The 24,204-nt window shown below is 46.7% G+C and overlaps 2 protein-coding genes across 19 annotated transcripts in view; both read right to left on the bottom strand.

Moving 5' to 3' along the window:
• Ep400 (E1A binding protein p400) overlaps window positions 1–9,007 on the bottom strand; it is a 111,035-nt gene extending 102,028 nt beyond the window's left edge. For 7 of the 12 annotated variants that reach the window (XM_052167653.1, XM_052167655.1, XM_052167656.1 and 4 more), the window contains exon 1: window positions 8,331–8,350. Coding sequence is in view for 1 of the 12 variants with exons in the window: in XM_052167662.1 (XP_052023622.1) it covers window positions 8,751–8,846 (96 nt within the window). In the remaining 11 variants the exon portion in view is untranslated. Of the gene's footprint in view, window positions 1–8,330; window positions 8,353–8,750 lie in introns of those variants that run through there. The other 5 variants (XM_052167660.1, XM_052167661.1, XR_007974987.1 and 2 more) reach the window with 4 other exon arrangements.
• A 2,807-nt stretch (window positions 9,008–11,814) lies between these two features.
• On the bottom strand, window positions 11,815–20,450 carry Pus1 (pseudouridine synthase 1). Of its 7 annotated transcripts, none has more exons than XM_052167669.1 (6): window positions 20,395–20,450; window positions 19,558–19,768; window positions 17,803–17,940; window positions 15,445–15,547; window positions 12,557–13,248; window positions 11,815–12,119 (listed from the first exon to the last, which is right to left on the bottom strand). In XM_052167669.1, the coding sequence occupies exons 1-6, from the start codon at window positions 20,448–20,450 to the stop codon at window positions 12,072–12,074; spliced, it is 1,248 nt and encodes a 415-aa protein (XP_052023629.1). In that variant the 3' UTR covers window positions 11,815–12,071. The 7 variants fall into 7 exon arrangements, with proteins under 7 accessions (XP_052023629.1, XP_052023631.1, XP_052023632.1 ...); XM_052167671.1 differs by having other exon boundaries at window positions 20,391–20,449; XM_052167672.1 differs by having other exon boundaries at window positions 20,420–20,442.
• Window positions 20,451–24,204: the final 3,754 nt, after the last annotated feature.

The following is a 24,204-nucleotide window of genomic DNA, read 5'->3' as shown; positions in this document are numbered from 1 at the left end:
TTCTCTATGTAGCTTTGGCTGTCCTAGACCTCACTCTGTGGACCAGGCTGGGCTGAAACTCACAGAGATCCACCTGCTTCTCCCTCCCATGTGCTGAGATTAAAGGCATGTGCCCCACCACCTGGCAGTCTCTAATTTTAATTCCAGAGAATCTGACACCCTCTTTCCTCTGCAGGCACTGCATGTACATAGTACATAGACATAAGTGCACAGAAGACACTCATACACATAAAAAAAAAAAAAAGTCAGGCTGTAATCCCAGCACTTGAATCAAAACAAAAGATCCTTGAACAAGATGGCTAACTACACTAGGTATAATGAGATGTGTCCCTGACCCCAAATATAAATAAATAAATAAAAATATAAACATATATACACACATATATATTTATATGTACACATATTTACATATACACATATATGTACATATATATATATACATTTTTATATATTTATACCTAAATTAATAACAAATATCATCAACTATAAGGTAAAGAAGCCACTCATCTAAAACTGCTTCCCAAGGGGCTGGAGAGGTGGTTCTATGGTTAAGAGCACCAGCTGCTCTTCAACAGGAAAAAGGTTCCATCCTAACACATGTAACATGGCAGCTCACAACTGTCTTTTACTCCAGTCTAACGAAATCTAACAACCTCTTCAGGCCTCCTCAGATACTGCAGAAGTACACAGACATACATGAAGGCAAAACAACCACACACATTATAATTTCTTTAATGAAAAGTAAAGTGCTTTCCCATAATAAGATGCAGATACCCCAACAAACAGCACAGGACCACCAACAGCAAAACTTAAAAACTTTAAAAAACAGGGTTTCTCTGTGTAGCTCTGGTTGTCCCTGGAACTAGCTCTGTAGACCAGGCTAGCCTCAAACTCAGAAATTTACCTGCATTTGGCTCCAAGAGCTGGAATTAAAGATTACACCACCACTGCAAGGTTGTGTTTCTAATTTTAACTCAGTTTTTTGTAGTTTTTGTGAGAGAGAGTGTAACCATGTATCTCAGACTGGCCTCAAACTCACAATCCTTTCTGAGTGTTATTAGATGACAACTTGGCCTGCTTTTGTTTTTGTTCGTCTGTTTATGGAAGGGAAGAGGGAGGGAAGACAAGACAACAGTTTTCCTGTAGAGCCCAACCTGGTCTGGAACTTGCAGTGATCCTCCTAGTGCAGCTTCCTAAATGTTGTATTACAGACACATCAGCTTTTTTAAACTGACATATCCTTTGTGCATGTCCATGGGTTCAGTGGAGTGGTGATATCTGCACAAAACTTGTGTTCTGACATCATAGTCATCGTATCACCTCTGTGCTGAGAATCCTCTGAAATGCATGACAGATTGTTGCACCAGCTCCTCCAACCTACCTGTACCTTGGTATCCATCACTCAATCTATTCTCAACTTCTGACATCTACTTTATTCCATGTACAAATAAGATCACATGGTACATGGCTTTCTGTACATGGTCTACATGTGAACTGTTCCCCACACACTCAAGTTTGAATACTTAAGTCTCCTGCTCAAAGCATTTTTGTGGGAGGTTGTAAAAACCATCAGAAGTGTGACCTGGCTAGCAGAGGGAAGCTGGTGTGGTGGGCCTTGAAGTTCACATTTCCATTTCTGGTTCCAGCACAAGTTCCCTATTTTCTGATCTACCAAGATGTAAACAAGTCACACTGCAACCTCTCTGTTAACCTGTTAGCCCAAGATGCATATCAAGTATTGTATTACAAGAAGAGTAACTAACACAGAAAAGTGACACCAAGAAGTCCTTGCAGTTATTATCTGACCAAGTGATTCACAGTCTTTGGAACTGAGTAGAGGAAAGGGGAAAGTATGGAGAGGTGAGCTGAAGAAGCCCTGCACTTTTGTGTTAGCAACTCTTAATGGGACAATTCTATGGGCATGTGAAGAACAAAATGCAACAGAAATGTAGACAGTAAAGACTACACTCATGAGGTTTTAGGTGAGAACTAGAGGACATTCCTGTTACATTCTGGCAAAGAATCTATGTTCTGTGTCCTGAAATTTTGAGGCTGACCTCAAAAGTAAAATACTAATTAGTCTGGCAGAAAAATTTCAAATCCCTATAACATCAAGGTATAGCAAGGCTACTACTGGCTGCCATTAGTTAGGCTTACAGTGGGAATTCAGAGCAAGTACATACTGGGGTAAGGGGAGAATGAGCATATTTACAATTACAGACAAGAAAGCAAAGCTGCTGTAACTGTTGAAGACATTAGTTCCAGTGAGAGGAAGGTCACAATGAAACAAGAGGAAAGGTGCCCTAAAGGCACAACTTTATGAACGTGGGCTGGAGAGATGGCTCATCTCTTACTGAGAACCAAGTTTGATTACCATACCTGCAACTCCAGTAACTCCTGTTCCAGGTAAATGTGATGCCTCATCTCGATAGGCACCTGCATACACACACAACTTTAAAATAATAAAAATAGACGGGCAGTGGTGGTGCACGCCTTTAATCCCAGCACTTGGGAGGCAGAGGCAGGAGAATTTCTGAGTTCCAGGCCAGCCTGATCTACAGAGTGAGTTCCAGGGCTATTCAGAGAAACCCTGTCTCGGAAAAGAAAAAAAAAAAAAAACCCAAAAGTAATAAAAATAAATCCTAAAATAAAGAATTCATTAATGCTTCCATAATATATTATATTTTTAATATAAACTCATTTGAAAACCTCTCTTCTTTTTTTTTTTCAAGACAGGGTTTTGCAGTGGGATTTTTGGTTTCTTTAAAAATCCAGTTATATTACATGAATACATTTTTGTTTTAATCCCAGGTGTAGGATAAGAGGCTATTTCACAGCAGATGATTATGATTTGCTAGTTCACTAGCAGGGGCATGATTTTTGCCAGCTGGGGTTCACAGTTTGCCTCAATTCTGGGGTAGGCACTCTGGAGAGGGTATAAATGGAAGAGCCACCAGAGGGCCTGTATTGCTATTTGGAGACATTCTGATAATAAAGACTGGACTTGCCCCTAGGAATCAAAAGTCCCTAATCATCAGGAAGTAGTCTAAAGAGATCTATGCCACCATTCCCCTGTAACCGTCTTTCTCTCCTACCTAGTGTCGGGGGGAAGGGGGGTTGGAAGGAATAAGGGTGGAATAAGGGCTAGAAAGGGAGGTAGAGATAGAGATAAAAACAAAAACAAAAACAAAAAAAACCTAATAAGTCGGGCAGTGATGGTACCCGCCTATATAATCCCAGCACTTGGGAGGCAGAGGCAAGCGATTTCTGAGTTTGAGGGCCAGCCTGGTCTACAGAGTGAGTTCCAGGACAGCCAGGGCTACACAGAGAAACCCTGTCTCGAAAAACAAAACAAAACAAAACAAAACAAAACAAAAAAACTAATAAGGTAGCCCAAACAGTTACACCAAACAGGGTTTCTCAGTGTAGCTCTGGCTGGCCTGAAAGTCCATCTGTAGAATAGGCTAGTCTCAAATTTAGAGATCCGCCTGCTTCTGCCTCCCGAGTACTGGGATTAAAGGCCTACACCACCGAGAATGTTAAATGCAGAAATGGTGGCACGTACATAAATCTAAGTACTTGGGGCAAAAGCAGTAGTGCCACAAATGGGAGGTTAGCCTAATCCATACAGCAAGTTCCAGATCAGCTAGGCTCAGCTAGCAAGACTATTCTAAATAAACAGAGAGTCTTTAAAGCACCTAATCAGGGCATGTAAACACAGGCATACAATGGATATATCCCGTACAACTTGACATTACCCATGCACTACTGGTTTTTCAGGCATGCAGAAGTATGATAAGAGTTAAGGGTCACAGAGGCTTGATCCAAGGTTCCAGAAAATAAAAAGACAAAAGAAGCAATGTGTAGCATGCAAAGTCCGATTTATGTTAAGAACCTGAGATCTGTTCATGAAGCTGTGAAAGGTAAACCTGAGTTGCAAATGCAATTCTAGGAAATTGAAGATACCTAAACTGCAGACACCACCAAATTGAGCTGGTCCAAGAAAGAGTCCACATGTGCTACTACATGTAAGGCTGACCAAGCCTGTGGAAACCCACATGGTACAAGTCCAGATGCTAAATATGAAACTACAGATTTGGTATTTGCTCTGCTGGGCTTCAGTCTTGCTTTAGTCTGGTATTTCTTAGCTTTCTTCCTATTCTTCCATTTTAGAAAGCAATGTTTTTACTCTGTGTATACTGGAAGTACTTAGCATTTTTATTTTTAATAAGAGTTCACAGCTATGAGTTTGCCTTAAGTCTCAAAATACTCTGAACTTTTAAACACTACTGGGATTGTTAAGACCATGGGGATTTGTACAGCTGGAGTGAATATATCCTGCATTACAAAATGTCTAAGTCTATGGGACCAAAGACAGACTGTTATAAATATTAAAATGCTTTCCACACCCATGTGCTTAGTGAACATCTGGTCTCCAACTGATGGTACTGTTTTAGGAGATTTTGGGATTTTCAGGAGATATTACCTAGCTAGCAGAAGTAGATTGTTGGAGTGGGCCTTGAAGTTGGTACCTCCACTTCTTACTACAACCCAAGCTCTATGCTCTCTTAAGTTTCTGATTATTTCCTCACAGCACTGTGTAAAGGCTTATTTCACTTTACAGATTGTCTCTAACTCCTCATTCTCCTTATAACTAAATCCTCCACTGTGTATGTATGCATACAGACATTACATTCCTTCCCACTCAGTCCCAGATGGACACCTGAATTGGCTCTGTATCTTGGATATTGTGATCAGTTCTGAAAGAAACAAGGTTGTGCAAGTGTCTCTTCTGTATATTGACTACATTTCCCTTGGATATATACCTAGGAATGGGATTGCACGGTCATAAGTACTTTCATTTTTTAGTTTTTTGGGTTTCTCCCATTCTGGGTCCATTTTAGCAGTATTAACTTATACTCCTTCCAACTATATATCACAGCTCTATTTTTCACAGGTTCACCAACATGTTACTGTCTTTTTGTTTACTGTCACTTTAACTGGGATGAGATCACATCTAACTATGATTTTAATTTACATGCCCCAATAATCCATTTAATTCAGTTTAAATTCTAACTTTATTTTTATATATTTCATTCAAGACATGACTTTACTATGTAGTGCCTGGCTACCCTCAAACTCATAGAGATGCACCTGTTTCTGCTTCCCAAGCATGGTCCACAGTGTCCTGATAAATTCTAACTTTAGTTCAACCTCTACAACACACACACACATACACACACACTGAAAGCCAGGACAGGTAGAAGTGGCACTTGGAGAAATGACCACAGAAAACTCATGAAGGGAATGGCTCACTTGACCAGTGAACTGTTTTATCACAACTCCCACTGGACCACATAGAGCATGTTTTAGGGGTTAGCAGTTGGTATGGTCAGTACTGGCCAGTGGTCTCCATCTCATATAAAGACAACTCAATGAGAGCTAGAACCCAGCTGGGGATCAGGCTCCAAAGCAGAGCAGTGGCAGCTGGGTGGTGGTGGCTTTAATCCCAGCACCTGGGAAGCAGAGGCAGGCAGATTTCTGAGTTCGAGGCCAGCCTGGTATCCAGAGTGAGTTCCAGGACAGCCAGGGCTACACAGAGAAACCCTGTCTCGGAAAAAAAAACAAAAAAACAAAAAACAAACAAACAAAAACAAACAAAGCAGAGCAGTGGCAGATACACTAAAAGGTCTTCTATCACCTAATTACTGAAGTCTAGCTATACAAAACAGCTTCTCTTCTCCCAAAGTACCCTCACATTTAAAAATTCTCCCACAAACATAGTCTGCCTTCAACTTGAGAACCATATTGAAGATATATACCCAAATAAGTCATTTGACAGACACCAACACCCTTTATTAAGGGTGTTAAAACCTTAAATGTTCAAGAATAAGGGTTAGGGATAACTCAAAGGGTAAGTGCTTGCTTTGCATGTAGAGGAACTTGAATTTGAATCCCGGTACTACACACATTCACAAAGATTAAACATATTAAAAATGAAGCTTTCAGCCAAGTAGGGTAGCACATGCCTGTCTGTAATGCAAGCACTTGGAAGGCAGAGGCAGGAGGATCACGTGTTCAAGTTGAGACAGGTCCACATAGTTCAAGGCCACTATGGCTCACCAACCAAATAAATAAATATAAATAAAATAGATAATGCTAGCCAGGCGGTGGTGGCACACGCCTTTAGTCCCAGCACTTGGGAGGCAGAGGCAGACGATTTCTGAGTTTGAAGCCAACCTGGTCTTCCAGGACAGCCAGGGCTACACAGAGAACCCTGTCTCGAGAGAAAAAAGAAGACAATGCTTCTACTTGTTGCTTTTTAACAACTTCAAGAAACTCATGGACGGGCTAAAAAGATGGCTCAGCAGTTAAGAACACTGCCTGGATTTAATTCCCACCACTAACATGGTGACTTACAATCCTCTGTAACTCCAGTCCCAGGGTATCTGATTCCCTCTTCTGGCCTCTGTGGGCATCAGGCACCCAAGTGGTATAGAGATATACATGTAGGCAAAACACCTATACACATAAAATAAAAAAGACAGTGTTGAAGAGATAGTCCAGGAGTCAAGAGCATATGCTGCTCTTCAAGAGGATCTGAGTTTGAATCCACCCATGCTGGGTAGCTCATGACCACCAGAAGATCAGACAGCCTCCTGCACAAAAGGCAGAGACAGACACACACAGAGAATCGAAATATATGTTTCTATTGTGTGTGTAAATATATGCACACACACATATACATACATACATACATACATACACACACAGGTTTTAAATTTTATGGGCAGCCAGAACAAGGCCTTCAGAAACAGTGGAGCCTAATCTTATTGGAGAGGAGGTGACTAAAAGGCTAATAAGTAAACACAATACAGAAAAAGAAGAAAATGGCAACTGAGAGCACACAAAAAAATTCTTTTCCACCCAGGAATACAAGGCAGCTAAGAGCTAAAAGGGCCAACTGGAGGGGAGCATTAACCCAAGGAAAGGTTACTATGTATTTGTAAATAAGGTGGCCAGAAAACAACTGACAATCATTCTGAAGCATGTTATGGCCTTGAGTGGGCCACAAAGAGCAACCCAGCACAGAAGTCAAAGGACCAGTAAATGCCTCACAGGGACAACATCAGCAACATAATGAGGCAGCTATTGTACAGTTGGATGATTATGGTACCTATACAACTTAAAACAGTTTCATTACATAATCTCAATTTTTTTTTGGTTTTTTGGATTTTGGTTTTTTGGAGACAGGGTTTCTCTGTATTGCCCTGGCTGTCCTGGAACTCACTCTGTAGACCAGGCTGGCCTCAAACTCAGAAACCCGCCCACCTCTGCCTCCCAGAGTGCTGGGATTACAGGTGTGCACCACCACCACCCAGCTCCAAATATTTTTTTAAAGTTAGAAGAATAGAATAAAAGGAAATAACGACACTTTCGTCATTAGACTATCTTGAGATTTAAAACATTTGGTGGGGAGGAAGGTGTGTGTGGAGTACAGCTTCAATCCTTTAGTACTCAGGTGTCAGAGGCAGGTAGATCTCTTTTGAGTTCGTGTCAGCCTGTTTCAGGCCAGTCAGAACTATTCAGTGAGACCATGGTTTTAAATAAATAAATAAATACATACATACATACATACATACATACATAAGGAGGTGAGGGATGGTTGGACACCACAGCAGGCACCAGCACTCCCAGCTACTCAAGAGACAGAGGTAGAAAGATAACCTGAGTCCAGGGTCTGAGGCCTGCCTGGGACACAAAGTAAGGTTCAGTAAGGTTCATCTCAGAAACAAACAAAACAGCCAGGCATGATGGCTCACACCTGCAACTCCAGTACTAAGACATCTGGATAGCTAGGAATTACAGACCCGCTTAGGCTACTTAATGAGTTCGGTCCAGGCTGATTCGGACTTCCATGAGACTTTGTCTCTGAAAATCTAAATACATAAAAAGGAGGATTTAAAGTTAACATGCAGTTTGCCTTGTGGTCATTCAAAGTGTACAATTAATATTCATTCTCTCTCTCTCTCTCTCTCTCTCTCTCTCTCTCTCTCTCTCTCTCTCTCTCTCTCTCTTACACATACACACACACACACACACACGTAACAAGAACCGCGTATCTTCGTCTGGTCCAGCCCGGTTTAAATGGCGAGTTAAAAGGCCAGCCAGGGCTCCACGGTGAGACCCTGTCTTAAAACGGAAAAACAAAACGAAAGAAAACAAGAACCGTTTTGTCACACAGACAATCGAGAGCACAAGTGCCAGGCGTGAGCGCAACCCCCAATTCCAAGTCGCGATGCTCCCGGATACCGGACCTAGGGACAGACCTGCGGAGACAGCGGCTCGGCAGCAAGCTGATGGTGCAGCGGCCCGGGGAGCTCTCCCAGGTCCCCCGCGTCCTTCCCGCTTTGCCTCAGCTCCAGGCTCTAAGCAGCGAAAGGAAGCCGCGCGCCGCTGACCAACGGTGCCGCGGGCGTTAGGAGCCCCGCCTTCCCGAGCGCTCCGAAACGGTCGCGCGCCTGCCCAGAACCCCGCACGCGGGAGTGCGGACCAGAGAAGGGCCTCGCCGAAGCCGGACCACGCGCCGAGCCACCGGTCCCTCTCAGCGCCGCCCGGCCCCTCGGCCCCGCCCGCCCACGACAAAGCGCCGCCGCGGCCTGGGCCCGATGCGACGCGACCGGCGGCACCGCTGAAGACGACCGCCCCGCAGGCCACGGCCGCCTGCCACCCACCATCCCGCCTCTCACCCCGCTGACGCCGTCCCGTTCACTAGCACCGCGAGCCGCGCTCCGTCGCGTCAGGACAGCCGGGAGGCTCGAGTGCGCCGCAGCTGCTCGGCGCATCCGGGTCCGCGGGCGCAGGAAGTAACAGCGCCGGGGCTACGGCGAGCGGCGAGGGACTTAACGGTACCTATCGTGTAGCACCGGTCACAGCCGCGCGAGGTCGCCTGAAGCTGAAACGCTGCTGATGGCGGAGGCCGGACAGAAGCAGCTTCTGGAACAGGCGATTAGGGGCGGGGCTATATGTAGGAGGCGCGCTGGGCGGGGTTTGAAGAGCGGAGAGCTACCTCAGAGCCGCCTCCGAAAAGCCTCATCTGTGCGAGGCGGGACAGCTTCGGTCAGTACGAGGCGAGTCGGCCCAAAAGCAGGCAGGGCTGGGAAAATGAGACGGTGCCCGCGGGCTGGGGCGTGGCCTCATCCGTACGAGGCGGAGCCTCAGGGCTCGGGGAAGTTCGGATGCACTCGGGAAGGGGCGTGACCTCGCCTGTATGAGGCGGGGCCTCAGGGCTCGGGGAAGTTAGGATAGACTCGGGGAAGGGCGTGGTCTCGCCAAATGAAGGTGGACTCCGGAGTTTCGCTCAGTTACACACCTGACTCGCTCCAGCTGATGAGGCTGGGAAGGAAAGCACCAGCGGACATGACTGTCTGTGCGCTCTGTCTCCGTGGGAAATAGGGGACTAGCCCTATGAACAAAAGGGAACCTGAGACGCAGTGAACAGAAATCTGAAAATACATCCAGCATCATTAGGCATCAGAGAAGTGCACGAGAAACCACAACCGAGAGGAGGTAAGATTGCTGTACGAGTTTGTATAGCCCTGGCTGTCCTGGAACTCACTCTGTAGACCAGGCTGGCCTCGAACTCAGAAATCCACCTGCCTCTGCCTCCCAGAGTGCTGGGATTACAGGCGTGCGCTACCACCGCCTGGCTAAGATTGTAATTTTTAAAACACTATAAAAAAAAATTAGGAAGAACTTAACCAAACTTGGTGGCACAAGCCTATAATCCAGTGGTTTTCAACCTATGGGTCACAAATAAGATATCTGGCATATCAGATATTTATTTCCACAATTTATTGCAGTAGCAAAATTACTGTAATGAAGTACCAATGAAATACAGAATACAGTTCCACAACATGGGGAGCTGTATCTTTTTTAAAGATTTATTTATTTTATGTATGTGAGTACACTGTAGCTGTCTCCAGACACATCAGAAGAGGGTGTCAGATCTCATTACAGATGGTTGTGAGCCACCATGTGGTTGCTGGGATTTGAACTCAGGACCTCAGGAAGAGCAGTCAGTGCTCTTAACCACTGAGCCATCTCTCCAGCCCGGGGAGCTGTATTAAAGAGCCACAGCATCAAGATGTTTGAGAACCTCTGGAAAAACAACAAAAAAGATGTTTGAGAACCACTGCTGTAATACCAGAACTTGGGGCTGAAGCAGAAAGATCTGCTTCATAGCTAGCTTCATCTGTATATCATGTTTGAGGCTTTCCCGGAATACATGAGACCCCATCTCAAATAAAAAAACAGGAGGTAAGTGTATTAGGAAGGAGCCAGAGGAAGTTGTAGGAAATAAGGGAAAACATGACCAAAACATACATGCATTTAACTGTCAGATTGTAATAAATGATCTTTTTAAAAGCTCAGGATAGGGGTTGGAGAGATGGCTCAACAATTAAGAGCACTGACTGCTCTTCCAGAGGTCCAAAGTTCAATTCCCAGCAACCACATGGTGACTTACAAGCATCTGTATGTAATGGGATCTGATGCCTTCTTCTGGTGTGTCTGAAGACAGATAAATATTAAAAAAAAAAAAAAAAAAAGTAGAAAAAGAACAAAGAAAGTAAGTTCGGGATAGCTGGAAAGATGGCTTACCCATGAGAGGACTGAATTCAGTTCTTGGAACCCACATCAGGTGGTTTACAACCATTTGTAATTAGCTCCAGATCTGACATCCTCTTCTGGCTTCCATACATATGACATAGGCGCACGCGTGCGCGGGCCTCAAATAATAATTTGAGGTCCCTAACACCCACATCAGGGAGCTTACAGGTACACACATACATTTTTTTCAAGATTTTTTTTTAAATTAGGTGTGTGCAGTGTGTCTTAAGTGTGGGTATGTGTACATGAATGAGTGCCCTCAGAGGCCAGAAGCGAGAGCTGAATCCTCTAGAGTTAGAATTAATAAGCTACTCAGCATGGGTGCTGGAGCAGGCACCTGAAACTTCTAAGCCATCCTACTAATTGTCTATAAATGTTTTGCCTGCCTGAATTGCAGCCAGTTGGGTCATCTGGGACTGGAGTTACAGACAGTTGCAAGCCACTATATTGATGCTGGAAAGTAAACCCAAGTCCTCTGCAAAAAAAAAGGCTACCCATTTTGGGGACCCAACCCCTCCCCGCTTTATGGAGCTATTACTCCTCTAAAACTACTTGCTTGCCATTCTGAACAAACCCAAACCCAATCTGCAGGTCATGGGATGAAGCTATCTGTGCAAGTCTAAAGGCCCTGTGACATTGACTGTGCTAGAGTGGCATGTCCCACACATAAGTCAAGAGAGGTCTGGGAGGAGTCCCTTGGGCTTCAGGGGCCTTCCATGTCTAGTGCTGAGGTAGTAGCTGTGGGTGTCCAGTGAGGATGGGTACATGGGAGCCACCAACTGCTGAGGGACATGAACAGTCATGCAGGGTTAAGGAAGGAGACCCAGAAGGAGGCGAAGAATACGAGGGCACGAAGCACGTAGAGGCTGCTAAAGCACGGTCCCACCTGAGGTCCTCCCAAGAGGACGCAGCATGAATCTCCAGTGTAGCCACCAGAGAAACCTGGGATGGTCTCAGAGGATAGGTCCGGATCGAAGGAAGAGAGTAGCAGCAGCAGCTGGGAGGAGACCAACAGCGGCTACATCTATTGCCTTCCCAGTCAGCCACACCCTGTACTGACCCCGTGCCTGCCCCCCAGCTATCCCCAACACAGCAGTGTTCCACTCGTCTAATGGCCACAAAAGGAAAATAGGAAAAGAGTAATTCACTAAGCAAAACATATTTAATAGGAAAAAAATCACTTCTTTTAAAAAGTGTCCTTTCATGCTAAGGTGTATACACACAATGCATGGGTTAAAATAGGCAGCTGATTCCTGGGATGAGAATTTAATATCCTGAGGTTATGAAGCCAGGCTACATCCACAAGCTGGCCCCCAGATTCTTGGCTTCCCTGTCCCAGGTGATAGGCAGGTGCAGAGATTCCAGCCTCAGCACTCACAGCAGTGGCAGGATCTACGGTTTCAGTCAGTGTCTCCATCCCCTTCACTGCCCTCCAGGGAATTGGGGACCTGTAGGAAAGGGGCAGACAGGAAAAGGACCATGATACCCAACTTGTAAACACTCTCATGTGTGGGCATAGGGAAAAACAACGGAATCCTGGGTATAGTGCCAAGTGCTTGTGCTAAGCAAAGGCACTCTACCAGAGGGAAGGCCACAGGAACAGACTGAAGCTGAACAAACAGGCACAAGCAGCCTAAGCCTTTAGAGGTCACCAGACACACTGCTCAGCAGCTGCAGCCCAATGACAGCCCGTGAGTAAACCTTGCCTAGGGGTCAACAACTACTTTAGCAGGCAGCCAAGACCACAGATTAGGGCAGGAGGAGGTGGCCCACTCCTCCAGGGGCTGTGTGACTTTGGGGATTCTCTGCGACTCAGCTTATTACCTACCACTCAGCCTACCCAGCTAGCATGTGCACACCATGCACACTCAGACCAAAATCCTACCTTGGCACCTGTGCCAGCAGCTCCAAGTGCAGTGCCACTGAAGTTGTGGATTGGCAACGTGTTAAGCCACTGGGCCATGGACCGCTCATCCCGCTCGGTGCTGACAATGGTAGGGTAGATGTATTGCTCCTTGAAAGCAATTACCTTCCCTTCCTCCTGCGTCCAGTCCAGGGGCTCATGTAGCCCGTCACTGCCAAAGCGTTGATTGTACTTCTCAAAGTGAACCCTCTCCAGGACTAAGCCAAGCCCTGGTGCCTTGGGCACATCCACCTTCTCCTCGCCCCAGCTGCGCTCCAGGACACTCTCAGGGGCGTAACCCTTCATAATGGCTACCACCAGGCCAACCATCTTCCGGATCTGGTGCATCATGAAGCTCTGGCCCTTCACTTTGATCACAGCAAACTCCAGGCCCTCACGTACAAAGGGCTCCTCACAGTACATCTCCAGAATGTAGCGTCGTGCACTAGGCTCTCTTGGCCCCTTCTGTGAGGTGAAGTTATGGAAGTTATGGGTGCCTTTGTAGCATGCCAGAAGCCGGTTGACCTGCTGCAGGGTCTCTGCACTCAGGCGATAGCTCTCATCCTGTACATCCCGGTCCTTGTGAGCAAAGGCAAAGGTAGGCAGCATGTAGCAGTAGGTTCTGGCGTCACACTTGTTCTTGGAGTTGAACCCGCCTGTGACCCTCTTCAATCCTAGGGGACAGGATGTAAGAAACCCAGATGAGCAGAAACACTTCCAAGGTGTACCACGGTTCCACTTGCCCATGATAGGTACCAAGTCCTGATTCTGAACTCAGAATTCACACAGTGCTGAAGCTCAGAATGAAGCCCAAGTTAAAAATCTGCAGTGCAGGTCTGGAGAGATGGTTCAGCACTTAAGAACACTGGGTGCTCTTCCAGAGCACCACTCCACTCTTCCTCTGGAAGAACACCCTGATTATATTCCCAGCACCCACATGGTAACTCAACTATATGTAACTCCAGTTGCAGAGGACTTGGCACCCTCTCACAGACATTCATGTAGGCAAAATACCAATGCACATAAAATAAATGATTAAAAAAAAAAATCTGAAAAAAAGAAAAAAAAATCTGTAGTGCAGCTTTTGACCAGGCCTTCAGTTATGAGCCATCAAAGTGGCAGTAGCTAGGACCTAAAATACTAGAAGTCTTTCTTCAGATACAGAAGCAGATTTCAACAAAAAGAAAAATGCTAACTGAACAAAACTGGAGGTTCTCACCCCTAGCTGAGGAGCTGTTGGCATGGCAACTGATGGCTGCTGGGCAGAGAGAGTCAATTTCTTTTAGGCATGAAGCCCCGGAGAGACTACCCATGCTCCAGCTGATGCTCCTATACATACAAGGGGCACTAAGTCAGGGGGGAAGTGCTATAGAAGAGGCAAGGAGAGATTAAGGACATTCTGATCAAACCCTTCATATACATGCATGAAATTCTCAAACAATTGAAAAACAAAATAGTTGGGTTGAGCATAGTAGCAAACGCCTTTAATCCCAGCACTCAGGAATCCAAGGCCGGCCTGGTCCTCATAGTGAGTTCCAGGATAGCCAAGGCTACATACTGGGACTCTGTTTCAAAAAAACAAAACAAAACCCAACACCAAGCCAGAGGTTCTTCCCAGGTAATTTATTAAATATTCTTCCTGGACATGAATGGCAAAGGCGATCAAAAGTGACTTTTATAGAGTTTACTCTGGAAGACCCCAGGATGAAACTGTCCTCAGGTCAGAAAAACACTAAACCAAATAAAACTGTACTCCACTAGCCAAGCATGCTGCTGGTGCACATTTGATTCAGCATTCAGGCTGAGGCACAAAGACCACAGCATGGAGGTGACAAACAGCAAGGCCCTCAAAAGGCCTCGCTGTCTTGTTTGTTTATATATTACTTATTTAGAATTTATTCTTGAAAGAGTTTTACTCTGTGGACAGGATAAGAACTCCCTGCTCTCACCAGTCTTAACACAGCTGGCTCTTTTTTTCTTTTAACTACAGAGTGAGTTCCAGGACAGCCAGGGCTATACAGAGAAACCCTGTCTTGAAAAAACCAAATCCAAAAAAACAAAACACATAAAACACACAAACAAAAAAGAAGTGGGCTAAAGAACATAGCTCAGAGACAGAAAACTTGACTAGTACTAAGCTTAAATCCCAGCACTCAGGAAGCAGATCTCTGTGGGTTCAGGACCAGCCTTGTCTATATAGCAGAGTACCAGACCAGCCAGAACTACACAATGAGAGCCTACCTAGAGATAGGGGGTGAGGGATAATTACAGGAGGAAGAAGGAAGAAAGACTTGACCAGTGTGCACAAGGTCCTGGACTCAAGCCCTAATATTGCCAACAAAATAAATAATTAAATACAAAGTTGGTTTTTTGTTTTGTTTTAAAGCCAGGTTGGTGGTACACACCTTTAATCTCAGCACTCAGAGGCAGAAATAATCTTATCTCTGTAAATCCAAGGCCAACCTGGTCTACCTAGGGAGTTCTAGGACAGCCAGGGTTATACAAAAAGGCCTTGTCTCAAAACACAAACAAATTTAAAAGAAGTTAAAGGGGCTAGAAATAGCACTTGGAACAAACATAAGGCTCCAGGTTCTCCAGTCCATTTGCCAGTCCCGTTACAAGAGAGCACCACTGGCCCCATTTTAATGATCTGCATACTCATAACCATTGTTTATGAGAAAAGTACCCACAGATTATCAGAGCAATACAGCCAAAGGCCGTGAAACTGTTCTCTCAGCTAGCCAGTCCTGAGGAAGCAACACTGAACCTTCACAGCACCCAACTGACTACCTGCTTCACCAGAGGCAGCGGGGCAAGCACAGCCTCCATCCAAAAGAAATGAGTCAGGTGGTTCACACAGAGAAGCTTACCCAGAATCCGAATGTGGGATGGAAGGTGGCTGTTGATCTTGTCCAGAATGTCATCAATTAGCCACACCTTTAGGGATACCACCTGCCCAGCTGCAGACACACCCTGAAACAAAGAAAACAGAGCAGAGAGGAAGGGTAGGTAAGGGCCTCGCCACATCCTCCAACAAACCCTCACATCCTGGTCCTGAGGCGGAAGATGGGGTGCTTTTGGGAATGGGTCTCCATATGTGAACCTAGCTGTCCTGGAACTCACTCACATACACCAAGCTAACCTCCAACTTGTATCAGTCTTGCCGCAATCCCTCCTCCCCGGCTGGGATGGCAAATGTGCATAAGAAGGCCCAATGTTCTTACTCTTAATTGTTGTAAGACAGAGTCTGGCTATATATCTATCAAAGGCTGGCCTTGAATTCTGTAGCCTAGGGTATCTTCAAACTTGGAGTTCTCCCAAGTTCTGGGACACTTGCCCCACCATTCCTAGCTGTGCTATAAAATATGTTATCACCCTGATCTATACACAGCAGGCTCCTTCAGAGGTCATTAAAGACCTACCAACTAGAAGCCAGCCATATGGTTCTATGTCCAAGGCCCAGGAATGTGTTGTATCCTCTTAAGATGTGACCCCCAAGTATCACCATCAACTAGAAATTGAGTCCAGGATGAATACCCACATCAATCAGAGACGTGGGACTTGTTCTTGTGATTTGAAGTACAAAAACTAGGCCATCAGTCACAAGCCACGTGGCAACATGCCTATCATATAGGTACAGAACATGGTCAAAGACCTCTCACCTCGGCAGGAGAGATGGCTGAGTATGTGGTGTTAACACTGCCATGCAAGCCTGCACATCCCTGGAACCCATAGAGGACTGATGTCCTCTTGTACACACCCATACTCTCACAAAATAACGATGATGACAATGCAATTACTAAAATTATAATTTAAGCCAGGCAGTGGTTATGCATGCCTTTAATCCCAGTGCACTTGGGAGACAGAGGCAAGCGAATTTCTGAGTTTGAGGCCATCCTGGGCTATGGAGTGAGTTCCAGGACAGCCAGGGCTATACAGAGAAACCCTGTCTCCAAAAAACAAACAAAAATTATAATTTAAGAAATCCTGCTGGGCGTGGTGGCACACGCCTGTAATCCCAGCACTTGGGAGGCAGAGGCAGGCAGATTTCTGAGTTCAAGGCCAGCATGGTCTACAGAGTGAGTTCCAGGGCAACCAGAACTACACAGAGAAACCCTGTCTCAACAACAAAAAAAGTCCTGGTGCCCACACAGAGTGAAGATAGTTCCCACTGGTAGGTGGTCATACTGACTGACTGTTACAACGAACACATCTTGGCTGTGCAGATACATGATACAGACTGTTAGGATTAATTAGCCTTACGTAGTGGAAGAGGAACCAATGTACAGGCAAAAACAGGCAGAGATCCCCAAAGGCTATGGGGACAAACAGAAGAAATGCCAGAGGCTAGGGACACCAGTACAAACTGTAGCCACACTGTAGGCTACAGTTCATAATCTGTTTCTCCTGAAGCTAGAACTTCCATCACTGTGAGACCTGCCTTGTTTAGAACCAAAACAGTCCCCGGTGGTCTCTGCCAGAACCAGTGGAATTCCAGACTAGTGTGTAGAACTCACTCTGTAGACCAGGCTGGCCTCAAACTACTCAATCCACCTGCCTCTGCTTCCCGAGTGCTGGCACCACCACCATCCAGCTAGTCATCTCTCTCTCTCTCTCTCTCTCTCTCTCTCTCTCTCTCTCTCTCTCTCTCTCTACCTACCTATTGTATAGTCTCTATATGCATAATTATGTGCACAGGTACCCAAAAATGCCAGAGGTATTGGATCCCCTGTAGTTGGAGTTACAGGAGGTGTGAGCCGCAAGATGTTAAGAACCAAACTCTAATCCTCTGAAGAGCAGTAATTGTTCTTAACTGCTGAACACTCTCTGCAACCCAATAAATCATCAAATCATATCTCTCTCTCTCTCTCTCTCTCTCTCTCTCTCTCTCTTTCTCTCTCTCTCTCTTTCAGAACTATCCATGGAAAACAAAGGCCAAGTGAAGACAGGGTCTTGTGCAGCCCACCTGGAATGCAGCAACAGCTCAGTAATCTGCACTCCATTCAACAAAACACATTCTTTCCCTCAAATACTGGCATGACAAGTGCCACCAACTCAGCCAGTCTAAGCTCTTTTTTTTCTTCCTAACTAAAACAGCACAAACCATGTCACTACTGTCAGAACTGCTATCATGACTCAATGGGCATGATCCCTGGCTAGGATCCCTTCTGACAGGTGGACCCTGAGACCATGGGACAGTGAGAGCCGCAGGCAAGTAGGACACATACCTTGTCTGTGCGAGCACACCGCTGGAAGGACATCTTCCTCATATCTGTGCCATGGTTTTCAGGGATACAACCTGCCTGGACCAAGGCAGATACCAAGTCGTCTTCGATGGTCCTGAACTGGGAGGACCCCAGATTCCTCTAAAGAAAAAAGTGGATAGCCTGTTTTCATGAACTCTTGGGACGGATGCATGCCAGGAAGCTGACCGTCACTTCTGGAACCTGATCTAACTCTAACACTGTGCCTCTCAGCCTTCCCTGACCACAGGTTCACAGTGCTCATGATCCCATGATGTCAAACACCTCGGCATCCTACCAATCCTCATAATACAGACTAGATCCAAGACCCTCAGGGAAAAAAACCTTCCCAAGGGAAGCAGGGCATGTGAACACTTCAATCACGCTCCCTGGCTGAGACCATTTTTTTCAAAGCCTGCTCTACCCTTTGTTTCCCATTGCCACAGATGAAGTCAGGAACACTTCCCAAGTGACATAAGAAGACTGTCAAAAAAAGTGACCACAACCCTCACTCAGTTCTGTGAGACAGGCATCTCTGTCATATCTCCAGTGGGGAAAACAGAGGTAAACAGGGTATTACTGAGAAAGACAGCCAAAAACCAAACAAACAAAATGACCTTGCGTGGTCAGAACTGCTACTCCCCAAAAGCAGACCAGTTGCCCCAGAAGCAGTGCACATGACAAGCACTGCCTAGCCTGAAGACACCACTCTTTACCCACTCTCAGGGCACCATGAGTTTCACTGCTAAAGCCTACATGTTTCTTACTGGAGAGAGACAAAGCCCAACTGTAGCCCTGACTATCCTTAAACTTAGCAATCCTCCTGCATCAACTTCCCGAATGCCAGAACTCCAGGCTATGTGCCACCATCCCAGTCGGCTTACGGTTTCTTAAAAGTAAAACAGAAAATGACTTATGTCACTACTGTCATTCATTCTCAAAGTCACCACCATGCCAGGACAGACTGTGTTCCGGAGCCACTGTTTTGGTTGGTCACATCACAGCAATGAACTCCATCCTGTGACTCAATATTAAGGTTAAAAAGTGGGGAAAGTGACCAGACAGATGGCTCAGTGTTTAGAGCACTGGCTGCTCTTCTAGAGAACTGGGTTTGATTCTCAGCACCCAGATGGCAGCTTGCAGGTGCCTGTCACTCCAGCCCCAGGGGATAATGCACTCTCTGCTGGCCTCTGAGAGCATACATGCACACAGTACACAGGCATGCAGGCAGGCAAACCACCCATATACACACAAAAAATGAAGGTTAAAATTTGTCTCAAAGAAAAAATTAGAAATTGAAACAATGTCAACAGCAAAGGTGACAAGAATGAACAATATTCTACCCACACTGGTCCCTTTCACATGAATCTAGTCGGTGGGTTAAGAGATAGAGCCTAGCTTGCCCAAGGCCCTCTAGTGCTCTTCAGCTGCCCCTCTGGATGCTGGACAGGTAGCACCTGGCAGCAATCTGGTTCCCACTATCAGTAAACCTGCCCAAGTCACAAAGTTCCCCAGTTACAGGGCAGGCACCACCCTAACAGTGAAGACTCACTGCTCCCAAGGTCACATGTGAATCAGCTACAGAGCTGTCCTAACCACAGTGGAAGAAAATCACCCAAGACTCTCATGGAGGCCTCTGCGTTTTTGTCGTTTCCTGGGATGGGCCTTGCTCTGCATAGCATCAGGGAACCAAGCAAAGGCTGACTCAGGTAGGGGCTGTCCGGACGCAGCCCTCCTCACCTGCATGCCGTGGTAGCCCTTGCCCGAGTAGGCCATGAGCAACACGATTTTGCGCTTTGGCAGCTTGCGTGGAGGCTCATCATCATCACCACCCTTGACCCTCTTAGCAGAATGCTCCGTCTCTTCCCAGACCCAGCCACCTCGGCCTTTCCTGTTCGGTTGGTGTGAGGCCAGCGCTGGTGGCACCTTGTTTCCAGCCATAGGCGGCAGGCTGAGAAAAACAGGCATGAGTGACCAAGGCGGTACAAGGGTACAAAACCAAAGATTAACGAGAGAACCCAGCTCTGCCTGCCTCGGAGGTCTCTGAGGACCTTGCCTAGAGACAAACCAGTCTGGTTCATCAATGACAGAGTGGCTGAGGTTGGGCAACAGCCGGCAACTCGGGTGGAGTTTGAGGCAGAGCTGGACACAGGCAGGCAGGGCAGTACAAGGCAGCAATGGAAACAAGACAGGTAAGCAAGAGACAGCTCAGGGCAGTAGTGGTGACTCGGTACAGAAGCAGCCGGTCGCGGGGTCTTTACCCGGGCACACGCGGGCCTGGGCGCGCCGTCCACCGTCCCCAGGCTCTCAGCAGTGCGGCCCACAGGCGGGGGAAGCCCATACGCTGCGGGGTGGCGGGCGCCGACCCGGGACCTCAGCGATCCCTGCCGAACTCTGCAGCCCCAAAATCCCTGCCCTGTCTTCCAGATTTCTTGGTTCCGACTCTGCGGCGCCCCTGATCCTAGGTTGACCTGTGACCCCCGCAGCCCCTGCCCACCCCCACCCACCCCACCCCCGCTAGAGATCGCGCAGCTGGCGCGCTCGAAGAGGGAGGAAAGTCCCGCCGGACCCACTCACGGCACCGCGGAACCCCGAAGCTGACCACGTGCACGAAGGCGGAAGCGGGCAAGCATTGGAAGGCGGCCGAAGGCGGACAAAAGTCTTTCTGGGACGCGCCTAGCGGGGTGGACCCAGTGGGTGGGGCTTCCCACCAGGATCCAAGCCAGTCTTGCTGCAGTTCTCCCGAGACGGGAAAGGCCCAGCGTTAGCGCGGCTGGAAAAGTGAAACCAGCTCTTTAAAGTGTGCAGGTTAGGAATGCACCAGGGAGCCATTCAGCAGGTAATAACTGCTGACGCCCAGATAGCCCCAGCACCGATTGAGTGCTACTGAGCAGGCCCTTGCCTGGCGCCTGGCACCAACCCTGGCATAGGAAGGTCACAGATGCTCTTGCAGTTCCACCACTGGCTTTGTGGTGTTTGGGCCATCAAGTTTCCCAGCCTTTGTTGTTCCCAGAAGCTGCCCCAATTGCCAGACGCTGATATGTTTAATGACCTAAAACTGGCTCGCTATGTAGCCCTGACCCGCCTGGATATCTCTCTCATATATATCTTCACAGAGGCTGGGATTAAAGGTATGTACTACCATATCCAACTCTTGTCCTCCAAATTTTTGCAACCCTCCTGCCTCAACCTCCCAAGTGCTGGGATTGCAAGTGTGAGTCACCACATCTGACTTCACACATTACTCTTATTTTTCAAATTTTGCTAAAGTGATACACAGCCAACATGAAACCTGGACACACAGCCACCGGTGCATAAGCCCCATTTCCTTCTCTGCGACTTCATTCCCCCATTTTCAGGCTGGCTGATTTCATCCTGACCATTCTCACCTTTGAGAATGTATGTAACTTTTGTCACTCCTCCAGAGATGAGGAGTTTTAACAATTTCTGCTTCCATCCTTGCAACTGTCCTTCCTACACCCATCTGGCTGACCCGGGATATTTCCTTGCTCAGACTCTTGGCTTCATTGGGTTCATAAAGCCACACACGAAGACTTGGGGTACTGGACTGGACACCTCTAAGGACCATGACTCAAGCTGACCATAGCTTGAAATGGGACAGGAAGTCATGTGTGTATGCAGGGGAAAAACATAATTCAAGGTGACCAGGGACCAGTTCAAAGGTCCCGAGACAGGAGTGGGTCACAGTGTGGACAACCCAGCTCAGAACCTGTTCCTTCCTATAGGTAGATTAATAGGGGCCAGCACTGTCACTTCTGGAGTCTACAGTTAGGGAAACCACAGGGATGTCTCATAACAGAAAGTAGTAGAAACAAAGCCAGGAGTCAGTGGCTTTATGGGTCTTGGCTGTGACCCCTATTCAATTAGGATCCATTGGGCTTTGGGAGGCAAAGTCTTACAAAGGGACCCGGGGAAGAAGGGCTGAAAGGAACAAGCAGCTGCCTCTGCTGAAGACTTCCAGATAGTTCACGCTGCCTTGGTTCCACATGAACTGAGGAAGGGCCCCCACAGAAAGTCCTTCCCAGCACTTGACACCCCAGTATCTCTCTTCACCCACCGAGCTACAGAAAGCCTTGATGTCTCTGCTGTTTAGGTGTGGCTCACCCTTTGATATGAGCACGTCAGGGAGAGACTACGCAGGCCCCTAGATGTGGGAGGCACAGAGGTCTAAGTGCTCACAAATAAACACTAACAGAAGCTAGAAGTTAAACACATACAATTATTCCTTTAAGGGAAGGAATGCAAAACCTGTTTTCTTCCCAGAAGGCTAGGTGACCTTTGTGACATTTCTGTCACTGGACCTTTCTCCAGACCCCTGTCATAAATTTGTTTTTCTCTGACAATCTATAGAACCCATGGACTTTACAGAGTTTCAATATAGTCATGCCCTATCTGTATCTAGCTTGCTTTGCTCCTCAAGGAGGTTTATGTATGCTTAATTACCAACAGAATTATTTTCACCAGCCAGGCATGGTGGTGCACGCCTGTAATCCCAGCACTTGGGAGGCAGAGGCAGGTGGATTTCTGAGTTCGAGGCCAGCCTGGTCTACAGAGTGAGTTCCAGGACAGCCAGGGCTACACAGAGAAACGCTGACTCAAAAAAGAATTCACCAAACTGTGCTGTGCTTAAACATGCCTAAAAGAAACCATGTGATGTCAGACTCCAGAAGTTTGAACCAACACTGGCTACTGAGTTCTGTGAACTGAACCTCCTTCCTTCTTGCCTCACAGATAGTCACTCTGATCTCTGTTCGGGTGGCAGGGAACCTCTTACCACAACTGGTCAGCCAGGTCTACTCCAGGACTCCACTCTTCTAACATCCACTCCAGCACAGTCATCTAGAAGTCCAGCCATATGAACGTAGAAGTTCAATGTTTATGAAGAAACCCCAGGGTGGAAGAGAGTCTCAGTAGCAGGTCCTATTATGTTGTGACATCACCCAGCACAGAACCCAGGATGAAGGCTGGAGGTTCAGATCCCAAAGCCTCCTGTCAGGAGCTTGGAGAGCACACATATATCCATTCACCCTGACAGGTCAAGGTGGTCAAATGGCATCTCTGTAACATAACCCAAGTCTCTGCCATCTCATCATACAACTGACTATATCTGCTCACTTCTTCACAGGCCATCAAGGTGACTACAGGGCTCAAGAGAATGAACAGGTAGACCAGGAATTGCATGACAGCACTCAGTTCTGTACTGTAGTGACAGTGGCACATCCCTGTTCAAGTATCCTGTTTGTCTCGGTATGGTGGTGCAGGTGTCATGTTAGTACTGGGGAGGCTAACAATCAAAAGCTCAAAGCCAGCATGGACAATTTCACCAGATTCTGTCTCAAAGGGCTGGAGAAATGTCTCATGGTTGAGAGTACTCAACCACAAGATCCAGAGTTCAGACCTCAGCACACATATCAGATCATAAAAATATCTCTTAACCTCAGCACAGAGGGATGCAACAGCCTCTCCTAGCTTTTTTGAGTACATAGACACACACATACATGAAGTAAGCTAAGGGTCTAGGGATATAGCACAATAGAACACTCATATAGCATGTGAGGCTCTCAGTGTACCACAACACCAAACCCAAAGAAGCTAACAAGAGGTATCAACTGCAAACAGAAGGAAAAATCTTGAACTGTTCCAGGCATAGTAACACCATTCCTGCATTTCCAACACTGAGCAGGCTGTGACAGGATTGGGAGTTCAAAGCTATCCACAGCTAAGTGGGTAAGAAACTATCTGGCACCACGCAGTGGTGGTGCACTCTTTTAATCCCAGCACTCAGGTGGCAGAGACAGGCGGATTTCTGAGTTTGAGACCAGCCTCAAACTTCTACAGAGTGAGTTCCAGGACAGCCAGGGCTACACAGAGAAACCCTGTCTTGGAAAAAAACAAAACTATCTGGCACTTTTTTTTTTTTTTTTTTTTTTTGGTTCTTCGAGACAGGGTTTCTCTGTCTCAGAAATCCACCTGCCTCTGCCTCCCAGAGTGCTGGGATTAAAGGCGTGCACCACCACCGCCCCGCCAAAACTTCTCAAAAGGGCATAAAAAATAAAACACGGACTCCATGAACATATGTCTCGGTGTTGGCTATCCATGTGGGTGGAATCCCTACACTATTCCTATGTAGGGGTCTCCCCAAGTCTCTCCTGCTCAAACTGTCAACATCTCCACTTCCTCTGGAACTCTGCCTCCTTGATGAACTTTCAGGTATTACTACACCTAATAATTCAATAATAGATATAAGATGCAAGCCTTACAACTAGATGTTTGCTTTGCAAAAAAGAGGCAACCCAATGCCAGAGCAGACAAAGGGAACCACAGGCAGATCAGGGAACAGTTTCCTAAGGAAAAAAAAAAAAAAAA

This window comes from Apodemus sylvaticus, chromosome 22 (genome assembly GCF_947179515.1).
Source record: "Apodemus sylvaticus chromosome 22, mApoSyl1.1, whole genome shotgun sequence".
Classification (NCBI taxonomy): Eukaryota; Metazoa; Chordata; class Mammalia; order Rodentia; family Muridae; genus Apodemus; species Apodemus sylvaticus.
The sequence above is the reverse complement of the archived record's forward strand: the minus strand, read 5'-3'. Positions and strand labels throughout refer to the sequence as shown.